At 37.2% G+C, this 24,496-nt stretch overlaps 1 protein-coding gene across 1 annotated transcript in view; it reads left to right on the top strand.

Annotated features, from left to right (window-relative positions):
* LOC149784320 (adenylate kinase-like) overlaps positions 1-16,931 on the top strand; it is a 30,516-nt gene extending 13,585 nt beyond the window's left edge. Inside the window, exons 3-5 of the mRNA XM_089932347.1 lie at positions 9,015-9,205; positions 9,437-9,604; positions 16,352-16,931. Coding sequence (XP_089788473.1) covers positions 9,015-9,205; positions 9,437-9,604; positions 16,352-16,576 — 584 coding nt within the window. The 3' untranslated portion in view covers positions 16,577-16,931. The remainder of the gene's footprint in view (positions 1-9,014; positions 9,206-9,436; positions 9,605-16,351) is intronic.
* The last annotated feature ends 7,565 nt before the right edge of the window (positions 16,932-24,496 follow it).

The following is a 24,496-nucleotide window of genomic DNA, read 5'->3' as shown; positions in this document are numbered from 1 at the left end:
AGGGATTTGGTGTTTTCAGATCTATTCAGAAATAGCTTTCAAAATGTTTTTCCTACTCGAATTTCAGGCAAAAACAACAAAAACCTCCAAGGGTTAATGTGTTAAAGGGTGCATTTTGATGATGTCACCAAATTTGAATATCACTTGTGCATCGACATTGCACATAAATTACAAATTTAGTCATTCCTTGACGATTTGTAAAAGGCTAAAATGACAAAAACCTCCAGCTGTTAATGTGTTAAAAGGAAAATAATAGGAACTGCCTAACCTTGCAGACATGTTTCCTCTGTCTTCAAACTCACACTGTATTCTTTTTGTTTGCATACATTACACGTTGACATTGCATATGTATTTGAATAATGTATTAATAAACAAGTTCCCAGGTGAGTTTTTGGAAAACTACAGGTAATTTTTCATGAGGTCAGCTCTATAGTTTACTTCATGTATACAGTGTTGTAGTGCATACACACAGATTTTCGTGGCAAGATCAATCAGTGCAACCATGACACTGTATACAGCCAGGTGAGTTTCAAGGCAGCCTTCCCTCTAACTGTGTCAATGGGTACTTGGGTACCCACCCATTCATAATTAACTAGATAATACAATTGACCCATTTATTTCATGTAAAAAAAATTCCCAAATAATTATGTTTCCAATTTTAGATCAAAGAATATATCTGGCTTTGTCAGGAATGAGCAAGGCACAGAATAACGAGTACAGTTCAAGGCTTGTGTCATGAGAATATTGGCTGCTGTGCAATTATTCCATCATAGACTTCCATCTACTGATCTTACATTTTCAACATGTGCAACCATATATCTCCGTACATTGAACAGTTTCCTTATTTTCTATTTATTGTAACTGTACTTAACACACTTCCAAGAAAACAGATGGGTTCCTTGCATTGGAAAACAGTTGTCATAGTTTCATTATAATTTGACACATACTTAAGTAGCAGACCAGCCTGTATTGAAAAAAATTGTGGCACCAAATTTTAAATGAAATGGGCTTTATCGCTATGACCCATGGATGTTAAATGACTAAAAATGTTAGAGGAAAGGGATTTTGTTAAACTGAAGAACCTGTTGCATCAAGAAAAGGACAAATCAATAGAGCTTTACAAATTTCAAAAGAGAAATTCAACAGTGATGTAATACAGCATTCAGAATTTGTGAACTTGACTTATCAAACTTTCAGCAAAGTTAAACATGTGATGGAGTCTAGTTAAAGTGAATGTTGCATATAAATACTTTATCATTTCTTTTGTTGTTGTTGTCTGTATTCACATACTAATCCATTTGGATTTAGCCGATTTTTGACAAGCATTTTAACAAACATCAGATCTTGGTAAGTAGCAAAAAGAAATGTACATTTTTCATATGGTTTTCTGTAATTGTGTTACGAGTCTATGCTCTTAAAATAAGTAACAGAAAAGAGCGAAAGACAACAACAAGCTTTGTAAAATTTAACAAATATAATTTAATTCCCTTGAATACAAAGTGAATATGAGAAAAAAGAACTTACTGTAAATTAAATACCAAAATAATCCAAGAATTACAGACACAAGTCCTAGTAATTTAAAGTCCTGAATAGAACTCTATACAAGTCCCAAAGAAATCCAAAAACTGAAGGCGATGAAATGTCTGTTATAGCTTCTGGAGTGTTGATGTGTAAACAGTCTTTTGTTGAATCACAGTAGTATAATTCCAGGTTTAAATTCAATATAAATTCCAGTGAATGCCTCTATCCAAGAATTTTATCAGAGCACTTTAGTTCTTCCAGAGAAATAATCACTTGAATTTAATAATTTGGGGTAAATAAAATTCAGCCCAACTGGTCACAACATAATACAACTTGAAAGTGCTAGATGTTAAAGCACAAATGACCAAGTCCTCACAATCACAAGATTATGTTGTTCTCTACTTGACCTCAGGTCACAATTAACATTTTCTAATAAAGAAAATACCTAATGGAAAATAACCTTATACAATGATCCTGATGTTTACAAAACAATAACCTGGATTATGTATAATTCACTCGGGGGAAACTCCAAAACTTTGACCCAAGGACTGCAGCAAAGGAATGTACATCCAGCCCATGGCTGACAGCAAGCTGTTCAACATCGCCCTTCTATATGCGAAGACTAAAGTTACAAAAGGTTTTCATCCATGAATTGTGCTTCATCAATGATGAAGCCTTTACATCACACACAGAATATGGACTGCAGCATCTGGTATGCCGCTTCTCCCACACCTGTAAGGAGTTTGGACTGACCATCAGTCTAAAGAAAACAAATGTCATGGTGCAGGATGAAGACTCACCATCGCCATCGATGGGCACAACCTGGAAGTTGTTGAGAACCTGACATACCTCGGGTCCACCATCTCCAGCTCGCTCTCCATTGATTTCTGAGGTGAATGGCAGGATTAACAAGGCAGCAACAGTTATAGCTAGACTGGATCAGAGGGTCTGTAACTACCCCATCCTCAATGAGAAGACCAAACTGCGTGTCGATCAGGCCTGCATGCTCAGCACACTCCTCTACAGCAGCAAGACATGGACCACCTATACGAGCCATGAGAGGAAACTCAGCAGCTTCCACCTAAGATGCCTGCGGCGCATTCTGCACATCCAGTGGCAGGACAAAGTACTCAACATAGAGGGTCTGGAACTTGCCAACATGAACTGCATATTCTCCATTCTCATTGAGAGGTGCCTATGCTGGCTCAGCCATGTCAAGATTGGACCCAGGCTGCATTCCAAGGACCTGCTATACGGCGAGCTAGCAGAAGGCGCACAACTTACTGGATGGCCACATCTGCGTTATGAAGATGTCTGCAAGAAGGACATAAAGACGGCCAACATCAATGTCAATGACTGGGATAGCTGTGCTGATGACCGCTCTACCTGGAGCCTAGCTGTCAGACAAGGACATTCAGAAAGCCGAGGAAGCGAGAAACACAAACCTTGCTGCAAAGAGAGCCAGGAGGAAGGCAAAACAACAACAGCCTCAACAAGAATCAGTGTTCACCTGCAGCAAGTGCAACAGAAACTGTCACTCTAGTGTTGGACTCTTCAGCCACTCGCGAAGGTACTGATAGGACACTCAACCGGAAGCTACACCATCATCTCCCAAAGATGGACGGATGCCAAGAGAGAGTCATTTCTATGCTCAGATTAAATTTTGTTATTTGAAATGGCCAATATATTTTAAATCATAACCATATTATGTTTGGAAAATAAAGATAACTTAGCTGAAAGGTGATTTTATGTTATGAAACAAAAAAAACAATGGCATTAAATTTGATGGTTAATATACTTGCAAGAAAATTCAAAACAAAATATATTGTAAAAATCTAATTAAATAGTTAATATTATATAAAAGAAATGTTTCATTTGAAAGAAACTTGTTTGGTTATGCTACTTTGTTAAAGGTATTACTCTTAATTGTTCAGTTCCTTGAGTAATTTAGAATGAAGCAAACTGGTGCCGGCTAATAATTGTAGGGTAAGTGGAATTGTTTCTATTCCACATGTAATTAGCATTCTCCTGTGTGGATTCCAGGTTAACAAGAGCATATACATGCCTTCGTACTAGCAGTATGACTGCTGTGTGGAAGCCAGGCTAACAAGATCCCATTTATGCCTTCATTGTAGCTGTTATGGGAACCATCTGTCCATTAACAATTTCTCAGTTGGAAGAGAAAGTGTGGCCTTAAAATTCTTTAAATACAGTAATTTGGTCCAAAAGGACAGAAGGTTCAACTTTACATTGACTGATTCAACTAAAGTAGAATGAGCTAGACTTAATTGTGAAACTTCTCAAATCATGAAAAGTTACAGTGTGAGGGTCAAAAGAGTAACATTCCAAGCAGGAATCTGTGTGACAGTGGATCAAACCTTTTCACAAGATAATACTGGTTATTTGAGCTGATGTTTTGTGAATGCAAAGTTGAGCAGTGAGATGTAGACATGATGTGGTGTTGGTTATTGTATTCTTGTCTTAACTCAATACATTAGGTTGCCTGTTTATAATGACAGATTTTGGATTTTCAAGAAGACATGTCGTAGAAATCAGACTTGAGTGTTTTTTGTGTCTTTCTTGCTTGTTGTCCATATGGCTGATGTCAGAAGCATGGGGTTGAAAGGCTTACTTTGCAGTTTATTGCATTTCATTCAAAGGACCCAAATGCATAGATGAATGGACTGAAAATAAGACCCAGATGGAAATAGACTCAAATGGAAAGAATAGAATTGAAGAAGAGACCCAAATTGTATCTAGTTGACCCATGTGAACTGTTTTAGTAGGCAGTCAACATGTCCCCTTGAGTCTATGTTTTTCTCCCATGAGTTATTTTGAAAAGAAGGTCCTTTTTTGGAAATATTTTGTTGTTGCAGTTTTGTGTGGTTCATGTTTTCATATTTACAAAGCAGATAATACATGTCTGTTTTATTTGTGCTCAGAATTTTAAATAATAATTCATCTATTACTTGCATTTGCTCTCCTTGCATCATTTATCTCATTGACTGAATGGTTAGGTCATGTTTGGCCAGTACCAAGAGTAATCACCATATAAAAGTTTGATCATATATTAATATGTATACATGTCTTACTGTATGAACAGATTATAATAATGATAATAATAATAATGACCTTATTTAAAGAGGGTAAGACAATTACATGTAGCTAAGAACTAATCTACCTTGAGGCCCTCATACAAAGGAATTTATTTATTTTAGCTGCATCTCTGAAGCCACTGGATATATTGGGTTTGGAAGAAGGAAATAGAGTGGGCATTTCTAATCTCAACTGGAATACTATTACAGAGCAGAGTTCCAGAGTATTGGAGATGTTTTTTAAATAACTCCTTATTTGGTTTGGGAATTTTATACTGTTTGGTAGACATGGATCGCAGGTGGGGAGTATTACCAGGTAGCCTATACTGGAATAGTGATTGTAAATATTAAGGAGCACTATTATGAGATATCCTGTACATTAATTTGGCTTTTCTCAAACAGATTCAGTCTTTAATAGGTAATATTTTTAACCTACCAGCTAAAATTTCCTTGCTTTCTTTCTGGATTGATATTAGTCCAAATGCTCTTTTTTGAAGATGTGCCAGCTTTGCTATGTTTTTATCATTTGAATTACCCCATACTGTATTACAGTAGTCTAAATAGGGTTGTATGTAACTGTTATAAAATAGTTTTTTCTGTGCCTTTCAGGAAGAAAATGTCTTATCCTACTGAGAAGCCATAAACTTGAATTGACTTTTTTTACTGAAATGTTTGATATGTTCAGTCCATGATAAGTTATTATCATCCAGAACACCAAGTAGTCTATCACGACAGACCATTTGCAGATTTTTATCCTTCCATGTCAGACATAGTTCATCACTATCAAGATTTGTCTTTCTTTGCCATGTTGAGACAAGTAATATTTTAGTTTTACCAGTATTTACCACCATGCCATTGCATGTGCACCAGTTTTCCAGTTTGTTTAGGGTATTCTGTAAAGAAATTTCGAGTTCATGCTTTGTGTTTTGGATGTCTGACAATGTTGTGTCATCTGCATAGAGATCTGTAGATGATATTGAGTCTCTTAGTAAAAGTGGTAGGTCATTGATAAATAAAATGAATAGTAATGGACCTAGAATTGAGCCTTGTGGTACTCCATAGCTACGGTAATTGTTCCAGGTTCAGACAGAACATTATTTATGTAAAAATGTTGTGCAGTCTCACTTAAGTAAGAAGTAAACCATCTAATCGTTATTTCATCTAACTGGTAGATTTTCAGATTCTTCAAAAGGATTTCATGATCCACCATGTCAAAAGCTTTCCTGAAATCTACAAATACAGATCCTATTATTCTACCTTGGGCAAGTGCTTGAAGCCATTTATCAGTTAGGGTGATCAAGGCAGTCTCACAGGAATGTTTCTGTCTAAAGCCTGATTGATTAGGGTGTAACAGCAAGTGTTTGGTTAAATTTGACATGAATGAGTCATGGACATGTTTTTGAATCAATTTTGAAAAGTTCAGTAGTATTGAGATTGGTCGGTAGTTATCAGCATCGTCCTTAGAACCAGATTTATGAATAGGAGTTACTTTTGCAGCTATCCATATTTTAGGGACAGATGAGGTTGCAATACTTAAATTAATTATGAATGTTATGCTATCTGCAATAGCAGAGGCAGAAGATTTAATGAGTCGTGGACCAATCTGATCAAGTCCTGTAGCTTTTTTGGTATCAAATACATGAGACATTTTTGAACAAAGTTTTTGATACTGGTGGGATAGAGAAACGTACCTCCTTAGAGATTTTGCTGCTGCAGAACTTCTTCAGTTCATTAAAGTTGTTTTCTATCACTGGTTCTTTTAACTTTGTGATAATGTTGGTGAAAAAATCATTGAAAACATTTGCAATGCCACTGTCATCAGTGACTATGGTGTCATTTGCCAGAAGTGAGTGAATTTTATTTGTCTGTTTTTTGGTGCATTCCTCCAGTGAGTTCACTGAAGACTTTCCAAATGGAGTTTGTGTTGTTCTTTTTGTTTTCAAGCAATGATTGATAATAAGTTTTGTTAGCTTTTTTAATCATACTTGTTATTTTATTTCTCCATACTTTATATTGTGCATGGTTTCCCATAGTCTTGAATTGGTCTCGTGTTTTCATAGCATCTAGGATTTCAGTAGTAAGCCAATTAGGTTCAGTTTCAGTCTTTACTCGATGTACTTTCAGTGGGGCATGCTTAGATACTACATCCATAAATAAGTCAGTCCACACCCTCATGGCTTCATCTGTGTCATCCAAATTTTGAATCATATTCTATAGAACTTTATATAGGTCATTGAGAAATTGGTCTTCATTAACATTTTTGAACGATCTGTAAGTGATCGTTTTGTGTGCATTTTTCTTATTTTTCTTGCATTTAAAAAAAAGTAGGATAGTGGTCACTAAGACCAACATTCGGTACATTAACACAAGCCACATTGTCTGTTAGGTTGATATAAATGTGATCAATAAGAGTGCTCGATTTTTCTGTTACCCTTACTGAAAAGCAGTATTCAGTGTTTGGTTTTAGAGCTTATGGTCTGTTGTCTTTTGTCCTTTTTCTATTGGCAACAGTTTTTTATAGCTACTTCACCTAAATTACTTGGAGGATTGTCATGAAACTTTAAAACACACACACACATACAGTTTATTTGGTCCTAACTAAAAATGGTGCCTCTCAGACCTCCAACTTGGCCACCACACATATGTTTGTCCTGGTTTAATTGATCAATAATACAATGTAAATTTACATCTGTATTAAGTTTTAAAGCGCCATCATGTTTTTACTTGTTAGAAATGAAGTAAGCAGCTTTTATAACCAGTGAACTTGAAAAGTTCATCATTGTATGGTTATATGTATATTTGGGCAGTATAGTTAGATGTAGTTATCCAGATGATGATTATCTAGATTATTTGTCCCTATTGACTAAAATCTTGACCCCCAAAATGATTGTTTATTACAATACATATATAAATGAAACTAATTTACTCGTCATGATGCCAACATAGAACAGAGTAACAGAAATCATGAACAAAACACAATCACATACAATGACAATAGTAATTTGAATAAGTAAATTATATTTTTAAAGTAGAAATCTATGTAATTTGGATAGAGGGTGTTGCAGGGAGACATGGATTATTCTTACATAAATACACACCTTCAAAGCTAATCATTCATAATTTACAGACTTATTTCCAAGGTATGTGATGGACTGTCAGTCAGTGGTAAATTAATGAGTGATCAGATTTATTCATTTACTGACACTGGTATGAATAGAATCCATGTGAGATGAGTTTACCTTGATTAGAGTCCACTGATGTTTATGTCTATCTCACCACACATAAAACGGCAGTATGTCACATCTGTGTTGTCATTCCAGTATGAATAGTCTGAGATCTCCAATAGGAAGTATTTAATTAAAGTATGTTATTAATATCTTTATTGTTTTGTACTTTTTCTACTCTTAGACATGTAAAATATCCACAAAACACTTATATATATATATATATATATATATATATATATATATATATATATATATATATATATATATATCCTTTCAAGTGCACTGAATCTAGCAAGGGATCACGTGTGTCAGGGATTGATTAAGATAAATGTAATAAACTGACAACGAACAGTGTGAAACTAGTATCTAACTAGCCTGAGTGCTTTCAACTCTTTAATGAGTCTTTTTTAAAGGCAAATACCAAATATTGACAAGACAAACAAATAAAACAGAAAAATGTTTATGTTTGTGAAACTTTACATGTTAAACATTTTTATTTGTTTGTCATGATCTTGTCAATTTATTGCACATATATATATATAGAGAGAGAGAAAGAGAGAGAGAGAGAGTAAAATGTACAATTATTGGACTTTTAATGCAGATACTTCCAATCTCATGCAGTTTTATCATTTGACCAAAACTGGATCATCTGGGTGACCATTAGCCATATGAAATCATTGTCACCAAGTGAATCTGGATAATTGATGTATTTGTGCATTTTGATATATTTGGTATATTGTGCAGTCCTTACTGTACAGATTTGGTGCAAATTTGTAAGAAAATGCAATATGATTGTAAAGCAGCAGGATCTGTTCTAGAACTGGATATAGGAGGGTGGGAATTAAAGAAGAAATAAGGATGTGCAATTTTTGCACATTCAGATTATATTTTGGTTGATTTCTTAGAAATTTTAGTGTTATTTCAATGAACTTGTTATCCCATCCATTTGAGCTTCAAAGATTCTGAAAAGTTGATTATAGGGTTCCTGATAAAAATATCTATGGGTTGACTCTCTGTAATGAACATTAGGATTCTTAATGGAACTCCATTGCTAAAATTCAAAGAAAATCCCTTTGAATCAGCATTTTAATCTTTATTGCTTAAATGTTATTACATAAAATACTTGCCAATAGTACATTTTGATCATGTTGCAGACCCAAACATATTTCAGGTGACATGTTGCGTGCAGTTGTGTCCTCTGGATCATCCCTAGGGCAGAAGATAAAAGCTGTGATGGATGCTGGTCATTTGGTCAGTGATAACCTTGTAGTGGAGATGATTGACCAGAATCTTGATAAAGGTGACTGCCGCAATGGTTTCCTGCTTGATGGATTCCCAAGAACTGTTAAACAAGCAGAAGCTGTAAGTCTCCCCCGACTTCTTTCTCTCTCTGGCCTCTTTAACATTTGTCTCTGTCATAGTTTTTTAAGTGCCCAAGGAATTGCAAAGTTCAGACAGCTTTGGAAATTTAATGTCAGAAGTTTCATTTAAAAAATTATATTCTGCCAGGAATCCTTGTTTGATGATAAGAAAGAAAAAAAAATTTGTCTTCAGGAAATCTGGAATTGTGACAGCATTATCCATTCATTTCAGCTTGATCAGCTGTTGACCAGGAGGAAGACCAGGCTTGACTCGGTCATTGAATTTGCTGTTGATGATAACCAGCTTGTCCGTCGTATCACAGGAAGACTAATTCACATAGCAAGTGGAAGATCCTATCATGTAGAATTTAACCCACCCAAGAAGCCAATGAAAGATGATGTAAGTATAACCCACCCAAGAAGCCAGTGAAAGATGATGTAAGTATAACCCACCCAAGAAGCCAATGAAAGACGATGTAAGTATAACCCACCCAAGAAGCCAATGAATGATGATGTAAGTATAGCCCACCCAAGAAGCCAATGAAAGATGATGTAAGTTTAACCAACCATAGAAGCCAGTGAAAGATGATGTAAGTTTAACCCACCCAAGAAGCCAATGAAAGATGATGTAAGTTTAACCCACCCAAGAAGCCAGTGAAAGATGATGTAAGTATAACCCACCCAAGAAGCCAATGAAAGATGATGTAAGTATAACCCACCCAAGAAGCCAATGAAAGATGATGTAAGTATAACCCACCCAAGAAGCCAATGAAAGATGATGTAAATTTTACTGAGACTGATTATTCTTTAATCCACATTGGTGGAAGAAAAAGATGTAATGGCCACTTTTCCAAAAGCAGTGAGTCAATGACATCGGACTATTCATTCCAAGACTTATGTTCTTTTTTTACTACAAAATTTAATGGCATTATGGTCCCCAATTTAACTTATAACATTTGCTTTTAATTGTATCATATTGGCAAGGGTAGCCATGTTATATTGACATTTCTAGTTTAAAAAATAAAAATCATTTTGTTCTCCCCAGAAATTTTTGAAGTTGTTGGGGTGATCATGTGTCCCAAGGTGTTCAACATGCAAATCACTGTGTAGAAGAAATAAATATTCAAGTATGTTATCAAATATATGACACCATTATATTACATAATTAGACAAAAAACTCTTGATATTGTTAATAGAAATATAAATGGTTGACATGTGTATTTATTTAATAGAAGCAGTTACTTATCCTGTTGCTGTTGCTTAGCTCATCTCTAAGCTACCCTCTTGTTCTACCGTTTTGTGATAGACATACTCTTACTTAATCATACACTGTGGTATGGGTAGATCTCTATGTTCTATGACAATAACAGGCCCTGTTCAAATGCCGAGGACATTGTTTCCTCCATTTTAGTTTCAAACTCTATTATTTATAACTTTGCCACATGCTCACTTTGATATTGTTTGTGTATTCGCATGTTGCCTCAATAAACAAATACACAAGTGGAATATCTTATTTCTTTCTATAGAAAATACACAGGTAATTTCCATTCTTTGTTCATTGGTGCATAAGACTAGTTTTGCAGCAAGAACCATGTTTGTAGTGCTTATACAGGGGTGTGTGTGGGAAGACTGCTACAGACCAGGTGAATCTCACTGAGATTCACTTTTTCTTGTTAACTGCAAAAGAAAAGTCAGGAAAACAGATTGCAGGGCAGTGTGGCTGACTGCCAACCCTTATGATTTTGGTGTGAATTTCATGACTCTCAGTACTGATTCTCTGATTCATGCCACATGCCAAAACATCACAAATTCCCCAATTCTCAATTGCTTAAATTGGGAATAAAATAACTGTTATCCTGTTAAGTGCTAGTTAAAGCAGCATCAGTGGTCACTGATACCAATAACAGTCCTGTATTTCTAGTTGTGATATTATTTATTTGAACTATATCTAATTATTGCCCTGTAGCAAGCATTGTAAAGTATATAATCTATATTTAGAACAAGTTTTACAGATACTCATGAAGAAAACTGGGGCCCAACTGTTTTTTTTAAAAAAAATGGCACATGTACATCCAGCAAGTGTAATTTTTTTTAAACAAACACTAAAATGAAAACAGTTGTTGTTGTAGGGTTTAATGCCATTTTTCAGCACAAGATAGGCTGTACATGGCAGCCAGTATAAATGGTGGAGGAAGAACCCTGGAAAGAACCACTGACCCATGTGAAGCTACTGGCAAGCTTTTTCACATACCCAAGATGGCCAAACCCACACAGACAGCAGTGAGATGGCAATGATCCATAACGGAGAGCGCTTTAGACCACTCGGCCACTCAGGGCCCCAAAATGAAGACAGATTTTTCTAGTGTAGGAATTTTTGAGATATTGAAAGATTAGTGTATATCATAATTTGCTTAAGTTCATATATTTCTGCTCATGCGCTGACACCACTAACTGTTAACAATTTGACATTTCATCATCTAGATTAATACCATTTAGTAATCAAGCTACGCTACAGTTAAAATGTTTTCACCTCCAAGGAAAAAGATACGTAGACCGCAAGAAGTGAAGTGTAGATTGGAGTACATGAAATATTGGCCTGGTATTCAGCCATCAGCCATCGATGTACATTATGCTTTTTTGCACAGTAGTGTGCCGCAAATTTTATAATTGTGGATGTGCACAGGGGCTTGTATTGTATCATACATTTACTGTATAAAAATATTATATAGTACATGTATGTCTGATAAATTGTAAGCAGTGATACAAGCCCCTGTGGGCATATGGCAGAACAGTGTGAAAAAGCAGACTGCTAGCTAAAAGCATATAGATATGGGGGAAAATTAAGATCACACCACCACCCCCAGCAGATTTCATCTCTGGAGTACATTAAGCCACCTACTCAAATCCTGCAAGCTATGACTGCTGAAACATTGTTTGTGAGCTTTCTTGTTGAACATAACCTGTCTTTCTCAGCTGGAGATCAGCAACAGTGACAGTGAAAAAGTATTCCTATTGTGAGGATGAGAAAAAAAGACAAACTTAGTGCTTCCTTAGGTGTTGAAAATTTTTAACAATTTTAGTCACTAAGATTGACCAGCAGGAGAGAAGCCTGAACTGTTTAGAAAACAAATTTACCATAACCAGATTGAGGAAGTTCAGTAGTGCCACAGCATTATATCATGAAAAACAGTGTGAAGTATATCAGTAAATTTGACTGCACATAAATTTGTACATGTAATCAGTGTAAATGTTTTATTTTTTCGGGGATTTTCATATAATGCAGTACTGACCATCAAAATGGATGGAGCTTGTGTCATGATATAATTTTGTACTAATTTTGTTCAAAATTCACAAATTTGTATCCCTCTTTTCACTACTGGCAAGTCTGAAAGGTTGGCAGCTCTGGTGTGGCCACGAAAAGGCTTGTGGGATACCCACACAGATTGGGTGGGGACAGCCTTCAAGCCATGAGAGCTTCAGCTACCAGTACATTCCCCAATGTGGTCCATCAAACCTCCTCCTTTGGACACCAATGTGCTAAAGTGGGTATTTCTTCAGGAGCTTGGGGATGCCTTTCCATCAAAACAATTGATGTCATGGAGCAGAAAACCCAGTCACTTGTAACTATAGCTTTGCTTGCTGACCTGTTCTCAAGCTACTTCCTTTAGTATGCTGAGAGAGGCCTCCTTGAATCCAACCGCATTACAACATGTGCTGGAAGCTGTGGCCAAGACATCCCGCCTTTTACTATCTGTTGCCATGGCATTATCAGTGGCAGTATATCCCACAGGGGTGTAAAATTTAGAGTTTTAAAAAAACCTTGGTGTCAGAACTGGAGGTCAAATAAAAAATGTGGGGGTCAAATGTACTAACAAATTTTTATCTGACCTGTACTTTTTCAGCTTCAAATAGGATATTGCAACTTGCACAGCATACTCTCTCTCTCTTTCGCTCCCTCTATAAAAATACAATAAACCAACACGCACAATTAACACACAAATGCATTGTCCATTCAAAGAATAATTCTATTAGTTCAATTTCCATTAGGTTTAAAGTCGTACTTTTAACAGTCTCCTTATAATCTTTTGCAGCAATATTATAGACCAACACATTACATTTAAGCCAATACAAAAAGCCAATTAAATCTTTTTAACCAAATGGCAGTTAATTTACTGCCTGTCAATAAATGTGTACTATCATTGCTTTCATTATACTTCGTCCTAAAACACATTTGTCCAAAAATAAGAGGCTAATGATTCATCTTCTCTTAAATAAGTTACACTTGAACTTTTAGATGATTCTTTTATTGCAACAAAGTTAAAAACCAGCAAAATTTGCAATTACCCGCTGATTTTGTAATCCAAATAATGCATTTGTCTCTGCAAGTTTACTGATTTCTTTTTTGTGAAAGAATGTCTTGGGTGATAATGTGTTCTCCAGATATCTTGTGGTGAACAACTTTAGGGCAAATTTCTTAAAATTCTTAAACCCTATCATGAAAAGATTATTCACTTTTGCAGCCTTTGCAATCACACAATCAGAAGTCACACCATTAATCCCAATGGATGTTGTATATTCCAGTCATGGGAATTATTTTCTCCATTTTCATTCAGGTTAGCTGCACAGTTACTCTTTTGTGTTCTGCTCCTTTCTCTTTCTTGGCTAATGATTCCTAGTGCATGCCATTTTAATCTGGAGATCACTTTCTAGTGCAGCAAGCATTGAGGTTAAACAGATTGCTGAACTCTATGGAAATTGCATGAGAGCTTGTGAGATATGGGGAAGCTACTAGTCTTAAATGATCAAGCTCATGCCTTTTACTCCTGATTCTTCTTGGTCACCAAGAAAAGTAGGAAATTTTGAATCTTAATGGATTTCTCCCCACTCAACCGGTTTTTGCTGGAGGAAACATCCATACTCAATCCAGAATGCTCTTTGTCAGTTTGATTAGGCTGTCTACATTGACATTCAGGATGCTTATGTACACATTCCAGTATTTCCTCCTCATCATAAATAACTTTGTTATTGTCTGGACAAGGACATTTTTCAATTCTGGATTCAGCTGTTTGGAGTCTCTTCCCCATTAGGCATCTTCACCCAGATCATGGGAGTGATATGAACCATTAAGTGTAGCTTCCTTCCTCGATCTTACTCTTAAAACTGTGTTCCTTCTTACTCTTGCCTCTGCAAGATAAAGAAGCAAGATTCCTGCCTTGTGTCTCCTGCTTAATGGGAATTATGACTCCCTCCCTTCTCTGCCAACCATGTTTTCTTGCAAAATATCAGTAACCTTTGGTAGCTCTCTTGCCCATAGAGATTCCCAGTCTCTGTAAAATCTGTGATGGGGATGATCAAGATAAACTCGTATGCCCCATGCATGCTCTCTGCTTCTATCTTAATGCCTCCAAAGCAAAAAGAAAGGGTAGGCAACATCGCTTTCTTCCTAGTTAGGGCTTCATAAACATTTTGCCTGCCACTGTTTCACTGAGTCCCTCACCATTTGAGACTTTGCCTTTATGAAACTTAAACTCCATGAGATTCAAGCTGTTGCTACCTCATGGGACTAGTTTAATCATGCTTTCCTTGACGATATCATGAAGGCACTCCCATGCTATCTTTTCCACCTTCTACCTCCACTCACTAGCACAACAGAGCACAGGCATTTTTTCTCTGGGTCCCTTTGTTAGCGTACAGTGTGTAACTCAGAGAGACATGAACCTTCTATAGATGGACCTTTCCTTCTGTGAAGAGTGCGTTTAATTTCTGTTTTTGACATCAGCCTACCCACCTTACTGATAAATTCAGCTAAGCAATAGCAGCAGGATAAGTAATTGATGCTATAAAAATGTAGTTTTTGGGGGTAAAACTAATTTTAATTATGCAGTACTTACCTGTCACTATTGCTGAATACCCTCCTCCCACCCTGCTCTGATGTCTAGAATAATTGTCATCTGTGAAGAAGATGACACCTGAGTATATCTACCTTCTCCGCATAACCATGTGACAAGAGTGGTGTGCAGAAGGTCATACTGACTTTTCTTCGCTCTGTGGGATAATATATTCAGTTCATGCAGATGGTGTATTTTCGGCATGTAAATAGATATGCAATAGTAACAGGTAAGTATAGTGTGATTACAATTAGTTTTGTTCTACCCCTCCCCCCATACTACATATCAATTAACAATATTGTATAGGAATCATGTATAAACGCTGTGTTGACTACTGTGATGTGCCACTTTGCTCCATTACCTTGGCAGTACACTGAAAGTTATTTGTGTGCATTATTTTGACTGATTTTGGCATTTAATAGCCTGCTTATGTTGCTGTGCTGAAATTTTCAGAATTAACTCCACTTTTTTTTTAAAGATCCTGTTAAGTAGCATTCTTGATATTTTAATATGGTCAGAAAATGTCTTTATTAAAACTACTCTTTTCTCTTTATTATTATTTTCATTTTCATTTTATGAATCCATGCTGAATTTCTCATGATTGGTAGAAAAGTGCAGTGACTCATATCAAGTGTAAGTTAATGTCTCTCTTTAAAAATACAAGTGAACTCTCTTGATAGATACTTGTAAAATTATCAAATAGTTAATGTCAAATCCAAACTACATATTTATATAAGAAATGGTCTTTTTTTAAAAATGTTCTTTCTTGATGCACAAATATATAATAAGGAACAACTGTAAACCATAGCTGGGTCTTAAATCATTTGGGAAAGTGAAGGTTGCAGTTACGTATCTTTTATTTGTAGGTTCTTTATGAAAAATTTCATTATAGCCAAGCAGAAAAGAAATTTTTTTCATTGAATTAAACTGAACCAGAAATACCATTTGAACTGTTGAATTTATCATGTAGATTCCAATGAAAACCTTGTTCCAGCCTCTTTTCTATGCCGATAGGTTAATCATGCATTTCATTAGTGGCAGTCGTTATACTGAAGCTGTAACTTGGTAGTGTATGTAGTGATATTTTGAATCATAAGGAGCAACTAAAAGTAAAGGAGTGCTTAGGTAACAACATAAACTTTATGCTTTATACATGTTTATCATTACCAGCTGATATATCTATTTTGGATATACCAGTTACTCACAGCGGAAATAAGGAACTGTTATAGATATGTTGATGTCTTTATTGTCTGTTGCAGGTAACTGGAGAACCTTTGATCAGACGTTCTGATGATAATGAAGAGGCACTCAAGAAACGTCTTGAAGCATACCACCAGCAAACAAAACCCCTTGTTGACTACTATGCGAAGAAGGGCATTCACACAGCTGTAGATGCTTCCATGAAACCAAACCTTGTTTTTGAAACTATAAAGGCAGCATTTTCAGCTAGCAAATCCAAAGCACGGGCAACTTTCTCAGTTTAATCATCTTGAAAAAGATATTGCTGTATTTTGTGTGATACTTATAACAGTAGGTTTATATTACAGGGACCAATTTTTCGCAAAAGAAGGCATATAATTTTCTGTTAAAGAATTTAGATTTCTCCACCAAGTTCCTTGAATACAAAAGTCATTAGAGATATTTATATAGTGTTTTCTACAGCATCTGTAATAGGCATTGTAATCATCCTTTCCAAAGGACACATTCAGTGCACTTTTAGCATGTTGAAGGGCGGACTTGTTTTTTGCCACAATTCAGCATTCAGTTTGTAATAATAATGATAATAGTAATATTATTATTATTTATTATTATTATTGATTAAATTGTTAGCACAGTAAATGTGTTTTCAGTTTGTATCATTTATAATACATTTATACAGTGGAACCGCACTATAACATGCTCCGTTATAACACAGATTCGGATCTAACACGGTTGTGGTGTGGCTCCCGAAAATTCGCATGTATTTTTCTCATACACGGATAAAAGATCTTTCTTAAATGTACCAAAAAAATCCGTAAAAAGTTTATTATCATTTTGGGGGAAGAGATCGCATCTGAATAATACAAGACAATCTTGGCTTAGCTCCAGAAATTTTATATTGTGTTTTTCTTGAACTTGAAAAAAAATTTTTTAATTGGCTACATTGTTGGCTATTTAAACTTGTATATACAACCATTGGTTTGGAGTGGGGAGATTCAGAGGCCCCATGAAAGGAAGCCGCACACTAGATATAAAATGCACTGAAATTTATCTATTGTTACATAAACAAATTCTTTACCCATATTGACAAACCATCTAAACAGTGCATTGTTATATTGTAATCACTTATTTTGACATCTAGCATGAGTACTGTATTTTGTGAGATATCCACTTTTTTGATGTTGACATTTCTGGTAACAGAGATCAACCGGATGAGGCATTATCTTGTAATATATCTTTCGTTGGATTTTTGGCCACTCGCTATTAATTAATATATTTACATAGCTGACATTTGTATGTGGGTAGTAAGTAAAATTCCTCTTTTCACTCAGAATTAAATCCTTCAGAACACTCACATTTTCTGTAGTAATCCCTGTCATCAAACCAGAACACCTGTCTCTCTATCGTCTGTTGACCCTTTGTTAAATTTCTGATGCATGCAAGGAAGGCAGCATCATGCTGCTACCACAAATGTAAAAAAATAAATTTAAAAAAATAAAAAAGTCTTATTGGTTTATTTGATAGGCAGGGAGGAACAGTAACTAGAATAGACCAAACGATGACCATTCCTTTTTAATAATGTAATAATTTTAAACAGAGACAGAAAGAAGAATTGGAGAAATTTATACAGCAGCAAAAGGAAGCAAAACAAGCTTTTCATCTACAGCAACAACAGCAAGAAGAAGAGGTAAGAAAAAGAAAAGAAAAAAACAACAAGAAGCAGCAAAGAAACAAGGGTGTGAAAGTCAAACCATTACGGTACTGTTAGACATTTTAGCGGAGTTAAGAAGTCTGAAACAAATGTATCAGACTTCTTTATTACGACTGAAGAGTAAAAGACCTTCCTGTGCTAAACAACCCAACCCTGTGACAACACCTACCTTACCACCCTTAGTGATTTCTACTAAATCATCATTGTCAGTACGCAGTCCAGAAGTAGGCCTTGGCCGTGGCAAAGGCTTAAGACAGTTAAAGTTGATTGTTTGAATCAACAAATACTCCAAAGGTCCTTTTCAGGGCCACCCATTTCTCTCGAAAAGATATAGTATTTCAATTGCCAACATCAATTAAAACTAAAAAAAAACAACCTTTTTTACCCTTATGGTAGGTGTGAATGGTTGAGTGCGTGAATGTAGATTCTTATTCTAAAAATCAAAACCAAGATACTTACATTTTATGACTGGTCTATTCTGGTACAAATTTTTTACAATCCAATTTACAACACAACACTTTGAAAAGTTCACAGGCTTCTTCTTTCTCTGTTTTCACTCTTTTTTTTTCCAATTTCTTCACTTTCACAGCTTTTTCCTCCTCTTCATCCTCACTTTCTTCCCTCCTTCTTTTCTTCTCCTGCTTCTGTTTCTTCACATGTCTACGTTCTTCCTCTTCAGATTCCCTCTCTTCTTCTTGCTCCTCTTGTTTCTTAGGGCATTCTGAAGACCAATGTCCTTTTTCTTGACAGTGATAACAGGTATCTTGACTTTTGTCTCTTCTAGCCCCTGTTTTGCTTTTTTGACAGTCTGGACACTCTGAAGACCAATGCCCTTTATTCTTACAGATATAGCAAGTATGTTGACTTTTATCTCGAAAGGAGGATGAGTAGTCTGTCAGCTTGTCTGAAGAAAAGTTTCTAATGACCCCTCGCAAAGCTCTGATGAAAAGTTTGATCTGTGTAGTCTCTTCCATCGTTTTGCTCAGTTTGAGAGTGAAATGAATAGTGGAAGGACAAGACACACACCCTTTATATATATGCTGGTCTACCATAGATATAAAGTGACCCATGGTGTTTCACATGTAGTCATTTGACTTTTTGCAGTCAAGATGAAACAATCGAATCCAATCAAGAAGAAAGTAAGAGGCAGAAACTTGATCTATCGCCTTGTACCAGCACTGAAGTCTTGGAACAAATTCATGCCAGTGATTTTGAAGATGACATGAGTGAACTATAATCCAGACCCAGAGAGTCTGTACCTAACCAACCTTCACCACCGTTAGTCAACCCTGAAAAGTACTATCACATTCGAGAGACGGAACCAAGCTTTCCAAAAAGAATTAAAGAAACATGACATTTTTTTTTTTTTACCACCGAGAATCCTGAAACCAAAGCTAGCATCTTGGAACGTTTTCAACGCACTTTGAAAGAACATATGTGGAAATATTTTACGCATCATCACACTCTGAAGTACAGCGACATCTTACCGCACTGGTGCAAGCGTACAACCAATCTTACCATCGAAGCATTGGACGTGCTCTTCAAGAGGTGACTCCCGACAACGAAGTGCTGGTTTCTGATCGCCTGTTTGGTACATCCCCGACAGGGGCTGTCCCCAAGAAAAGTGAAGTGTTGGCCGTAGGAGATTGGGTGCGCATTGGCAAAACCAAACACACTTTCGACAAAGGTTACTTACCTAACTGGACCACCGAATTGTTTTGTGTCACTGGACGAGTGCATGTTCGTTATCCTGCCATCTATAAATTGGAGGACATGAACAGAGAAGTGTTAAAAGGAACGTTTTATTTGCCCGAGTTACAACATGTCACCAAAAAGAAGACTACGTGTATGACGTTGAAAGCATTCTCGAACGCAGAACCCGTAAAGTGGGCAAACGACGTGTCAAAGATGTCAAAGTACAATGGAAAGGATATCCACCCAGTTTTGATTCTTGGATCGACGCTTCGCAAGTCATCGACTATAAAAAGAAGTGACCATCATGCCCTTTCACACAGATTCAGCTACTGCTACCACTCCTTCACCCAGTTCTTCTCTGCAAGATTTACAGAAACAACCCTTGTGGGTGTGGTGTGGAGAATGTGTGCCTAAAACGCAAATCATCTTTTTCTGCCAATCTTTGTGTGTTTTGTGTCATCGGTGCAGCCATCGCCAGTTTGAGTTTGCAACAAGAAGACAAACAATTGTGGACCATTTTATTCAGCAGTTGCATCAGTTACCTCTTCCCAATCCCTCCCTGAAATTCTCCTCGAACAGGAACAATGGGAATCTTGTGTCCAGCGCCAGTGTCAGTCACCACTCCAACAACATTAACCCTATTTTGGGTGGAGAAACTCCTCTGACTTCCAGTAACCCCTCGGACAGTCACAGAACTCTGGAATTATGAGTCACCATAACCAATTTTACTTAACCTTACCCAGTGACAGTTCCATGGAGGTGTTTCCCAACAACGCTTTGTGCTGTTACACGGCCAAATTACCTCAGGCCATCCAGTTAGATCACAAAGCCCATAGGGAAGTGGCTTTAGTGGAAATCATTCACCCAACCCAAGTCTTCAGTGTCCTTCCCAATCAAATCAAATTTTCAGTGGAAGTTCATGACGAACAAATGCAGCAGTACTTGGATACCGATGTAAAATATGATAAGAAAACCCCCTAGCACAAAAATCAAAAGTCGACCACATATCACTTGTTCATTCCTCGAGGCTATTATTTTAGCGGACAACATTTGGTGAGCACCATTGCATCCAGGTTTAATGTCGTGTTTCTTAAAGCTTTGGAGAGTGTCAAAATAAGTGTCACCCTTGAGTACCATAAAGTAGCTCGTCACTTCCTGGTGAAATTCCGGGGGGGAGGGAGCAAAGTGTTGTCCATTTTATTTTGTCCTGAATTGTTTGCCGTGTTGGGAGGGGACATGGAGATGAGGATGTCCGTGATCAAGAAAAACGAATTACCAGTCATTTCCGACAGCGATTCTTTTGCCAAGTTATTTCGTTCCTCAGTAGAACTAAACCAAGCACTGAATTTGATCTTTGTGTACCCCGATGTGGTGGAGTATAACGTATTGGGACACACCTCCGTACCGTTACTGCATGTCAGTCCTTTCACAGTGGATTCTGCCACAAACGCTGATGAGGAAGGTGGAAACACTTATCACATTCACCGCGAATTTATATAACTTCACTATTTGCCTGTCAGCAAGTCTTATTTGGACACTGTCAACATTGCAATAAAAGGAGATCTGGAACAAAATATTTCATTCACCAAAGGGAAAGTCACAGTGAAACTCCATTTTCGAAAACGGTTCTCTAACGACTAGTAAGTCATGTATATCTACTGTCCCGAAGCATTGCTCGACAGTGAGGACATGGTTTAGGAGATATGTTGAAATCAGCCTTTCGTTCAGTGGCTCCAGTGTTGAAACCGATGGTGACACGAGGATTGCACGCCTTGAAAGATGCCTCACTGATGCAAGGCAAAGAATTTCTCCAAAATGTCATTATTGACAAACAAAACCCTAAAGAAGCCTTCTTGAGGGCAGGCAAAAATGTCTTGCTGCAAACTGGTAAAGACATTTTGGGTCGATGAGAAACGCCTATAAATGCCCTGAACGCTGCTGAGTCAGGCATTCCCGCTTCCTTGACTCCACAGCAAGGACACGGCAGAAAAAGACGACGAAGAAAACACCCTTTTTGATTATTAAATTATCGAGAAAGAGAAAAATGATGCACCTAGAGTTTTGTACCTGTTCCAAGTCGGAACTAGATCTGTTTGCCATGCCATCCACTATGATGACCATGCAAGAATCCCAGTGGGTCGAATTTCATCCCATCTCTTCTCTGACGGATTCAGCTCCCATTGAGTTTGATATCAGAGGTCAGCCCGAAGATTACATCAATCTGAATAGCAGTTACCTGTACATGAAAGTCAAAGTGATCAAAACGGACAAAACTAATCCCACAGACGTTGCTAGAGTAGCTCCTGTCAACAATTTCATGCATTCCTTGTTTAGTGAAGTGGACTTGTACTTGAATAACAAACTGGTCAGCAGCAGCATGGATACTTAACCTTATCGCGCCTACCTGTAAAATCTCTCGACGTACGGAAAAGAAACCAAAAACACTCATCTGGATGATTGCGTGGTATGGAAAGCTGACACAGCAGGTGAGAACATGTTTAACGACACAGCCCTGAGAGAAGATGACAATCTTCACAATGTGGGGTTTAACGAATGTAGAAAGAAAATTCTGCAAGGACACAGTTTAGAATTGATGGATCGTTTGCATTTGGACATGTGGTTACGAGAAAAGTATTTGCTGAACGGGGTGGATGTCCGCCTGAGACTGAATCGTAGCAGTGCCGCTTTCCATTTTTGGCTCATGTTAATGAGTACAAAACCATCATCCAAGAAGCCAGGCTCTACATGAGACGTGTGCAAGTGTTACCTAAAGTGGGAAACGACATCAGTCACACGCTGAGCAGAATGACTGGCAAGTATCCAATACGCCGCATGGAAGTGAAAACGTTCACTATTACTGCTGGACAGCGATCATGATCGAAGATCGTCTGTTCCAAGGACAGTTACCCAAGCGTTTGATTATTGGCATTGTCAAGAATTCAGCCATCAGTGGAGCCTACAATGAAAATTCTTTCGAGTTTCAACATTACAATGTGTCCAAAATCGAAGTCAGTCACGATGGCAAGACCTTGTGTACCGGACCTTTCGAGCCTAAGTTTGGTAACGAAAAGAATTACTTGAGATCATACTTGTCCATGTACGAAGCTACCCTGCAGTTAGGAACCAACACCAGTCACGGCATATCGTACGAGGATTATGCAGGAGGCTATGCTTTGTGGGCTTTTGATTTCACTCCAGACCAAGGCAGCGACAAGGGACATTCGGGTCAGATTCAAGTGGAACTTCAGTTTGCACACCCACCTCCAGACCACACAGTAAACATCATTCTGTATGCCGAATTCGATAATACCCTAGAAATCAACAGTTTGAGAGAAGTCATTTTAGACTATTAGAAGCCATGGAAGAAGAAGTTAAAAAAAAAAGAGGATTCATTGACCTTCCCTGTGTGAGAGTAGGTAGCTTAAAGGAAGCTATGGATAATGTAACGATAGTGAGATGTTTCCTACAGTATATCTTGGTGTGGAGTGAGTGGTCATATGTGAAGTGGGGTTTAGACCAACTTATAAAAGCCGAGGAACTGATGAGACGAGTGCTAACCCAAGAGGTAAAGAACATAAAAGTGGTCAAAGGAAAGGAAAGATGAAGAGAATAGAAAGGCAAAAGAAAGCTTTGACAAACTCAACAAGAACCAGATCAAGATCCAACAAAGTCAGAGCAATGGGTCATCCTGACAGGATGCCAGAGTCTGAAAAGAAGGAGAAGAAGAAAGGAGTATTAGGAAGAGTCGGGAACTGGTGGAAAAAATGGAGAAAGTAGAAGAAGAAGAAACCAAAGGACCTCTTCAGGGCCATTCATAGGTTTCTTGCCTAACCCCTTCAACAAAATATTTTTTAAATGGGGTATATGTATAATGTAAGTCTTGTCTATATTACATAAATCACCCATGTTCAATTCCCATTGTCCCTATACAGACCCATCCACGTTAAATTTCCCCATGTTAAATTCCCCTTGACGCTATAGTGCCAGTCCTGTATTCCTCATGTTAAATTCCCCTTGTCGCTATAGTGCTGGTACTGTATTCCCCATGTTAATTCCCCTTGTTACTATAGTGCCAGTCCTGTATTCCCCATGTTAAATTCCCCTTGTCGCTATAATGCATATCCTGTGCTCCCCATGTTAAATTCCCATTGTCACCAAAGTGCCAGGACCTTATTTTAACATTAAAGTCCCCTTGTCGCTGAATCGCCCCCATTCACTACTTACGTCATCTCGCTAGAAAGACAAAATACATGCAGGTATGTCCTTGAACAGTCTTGTCCAAACCTACAAAACGGGGACATGATCTTTACCATCAAAATGGGGACATTTTTATTTTAACAAATTAAGGTCGAGAAAGATGTATTTTACGACGCATCGTAAAAACCATGCATAATATCTGCATGGAACCTTTTATTCAGTTTCTTGTGTTCCCGATCTAATTTGGTGTTATGTTTTGTAAACATTGGACTACCCATTATTAAGCATGTATATCAATATTGCTCTCTGTGTTAAAAAAGAAAATGGATCATTTGTATTTCTCTGTGTGCAAATATGATTTAAATGTTCTTAGTTCTTCTTGATGCCATCTACAGTGAGTAATTCGGAAGCAAAGTGCACAAGCCAACAGCAAAACAGGTTGAATTTTTAATGCGTAAACGGGGACGCAGTTTTCCGACTGATACACACGAGGTTTTGAGTCGAGTGGGACGTGTGTGTATTGTTGGATAATAACATGATCTGAAAAAATACCGACACAACGGGGCGATGCTCATGTACGTTTTTTTAAGGTTTGTATTAT

The sequence above is a fragment of the Sinohyriopsis cumingii genome, chromosome 14, assembly GCF_028554795.1.
Source record: "Sinohyriopsis cumingii isolate HCF-2022 chromosome 14, ASM2855479v2, whole genome shotgun sequence".
NCBI classification, from domain to species: Eukaryota; Metazoa; Mollusca; class Bivalvia; order Unionida; family Unionidae; genus Sinohyriopsis; species Sinohyriopsis cumingii.
Note: the sequence above shows the minus strand (reverse complement) of the source record. Positions and strands in the feature narration are given on the sequence as shown.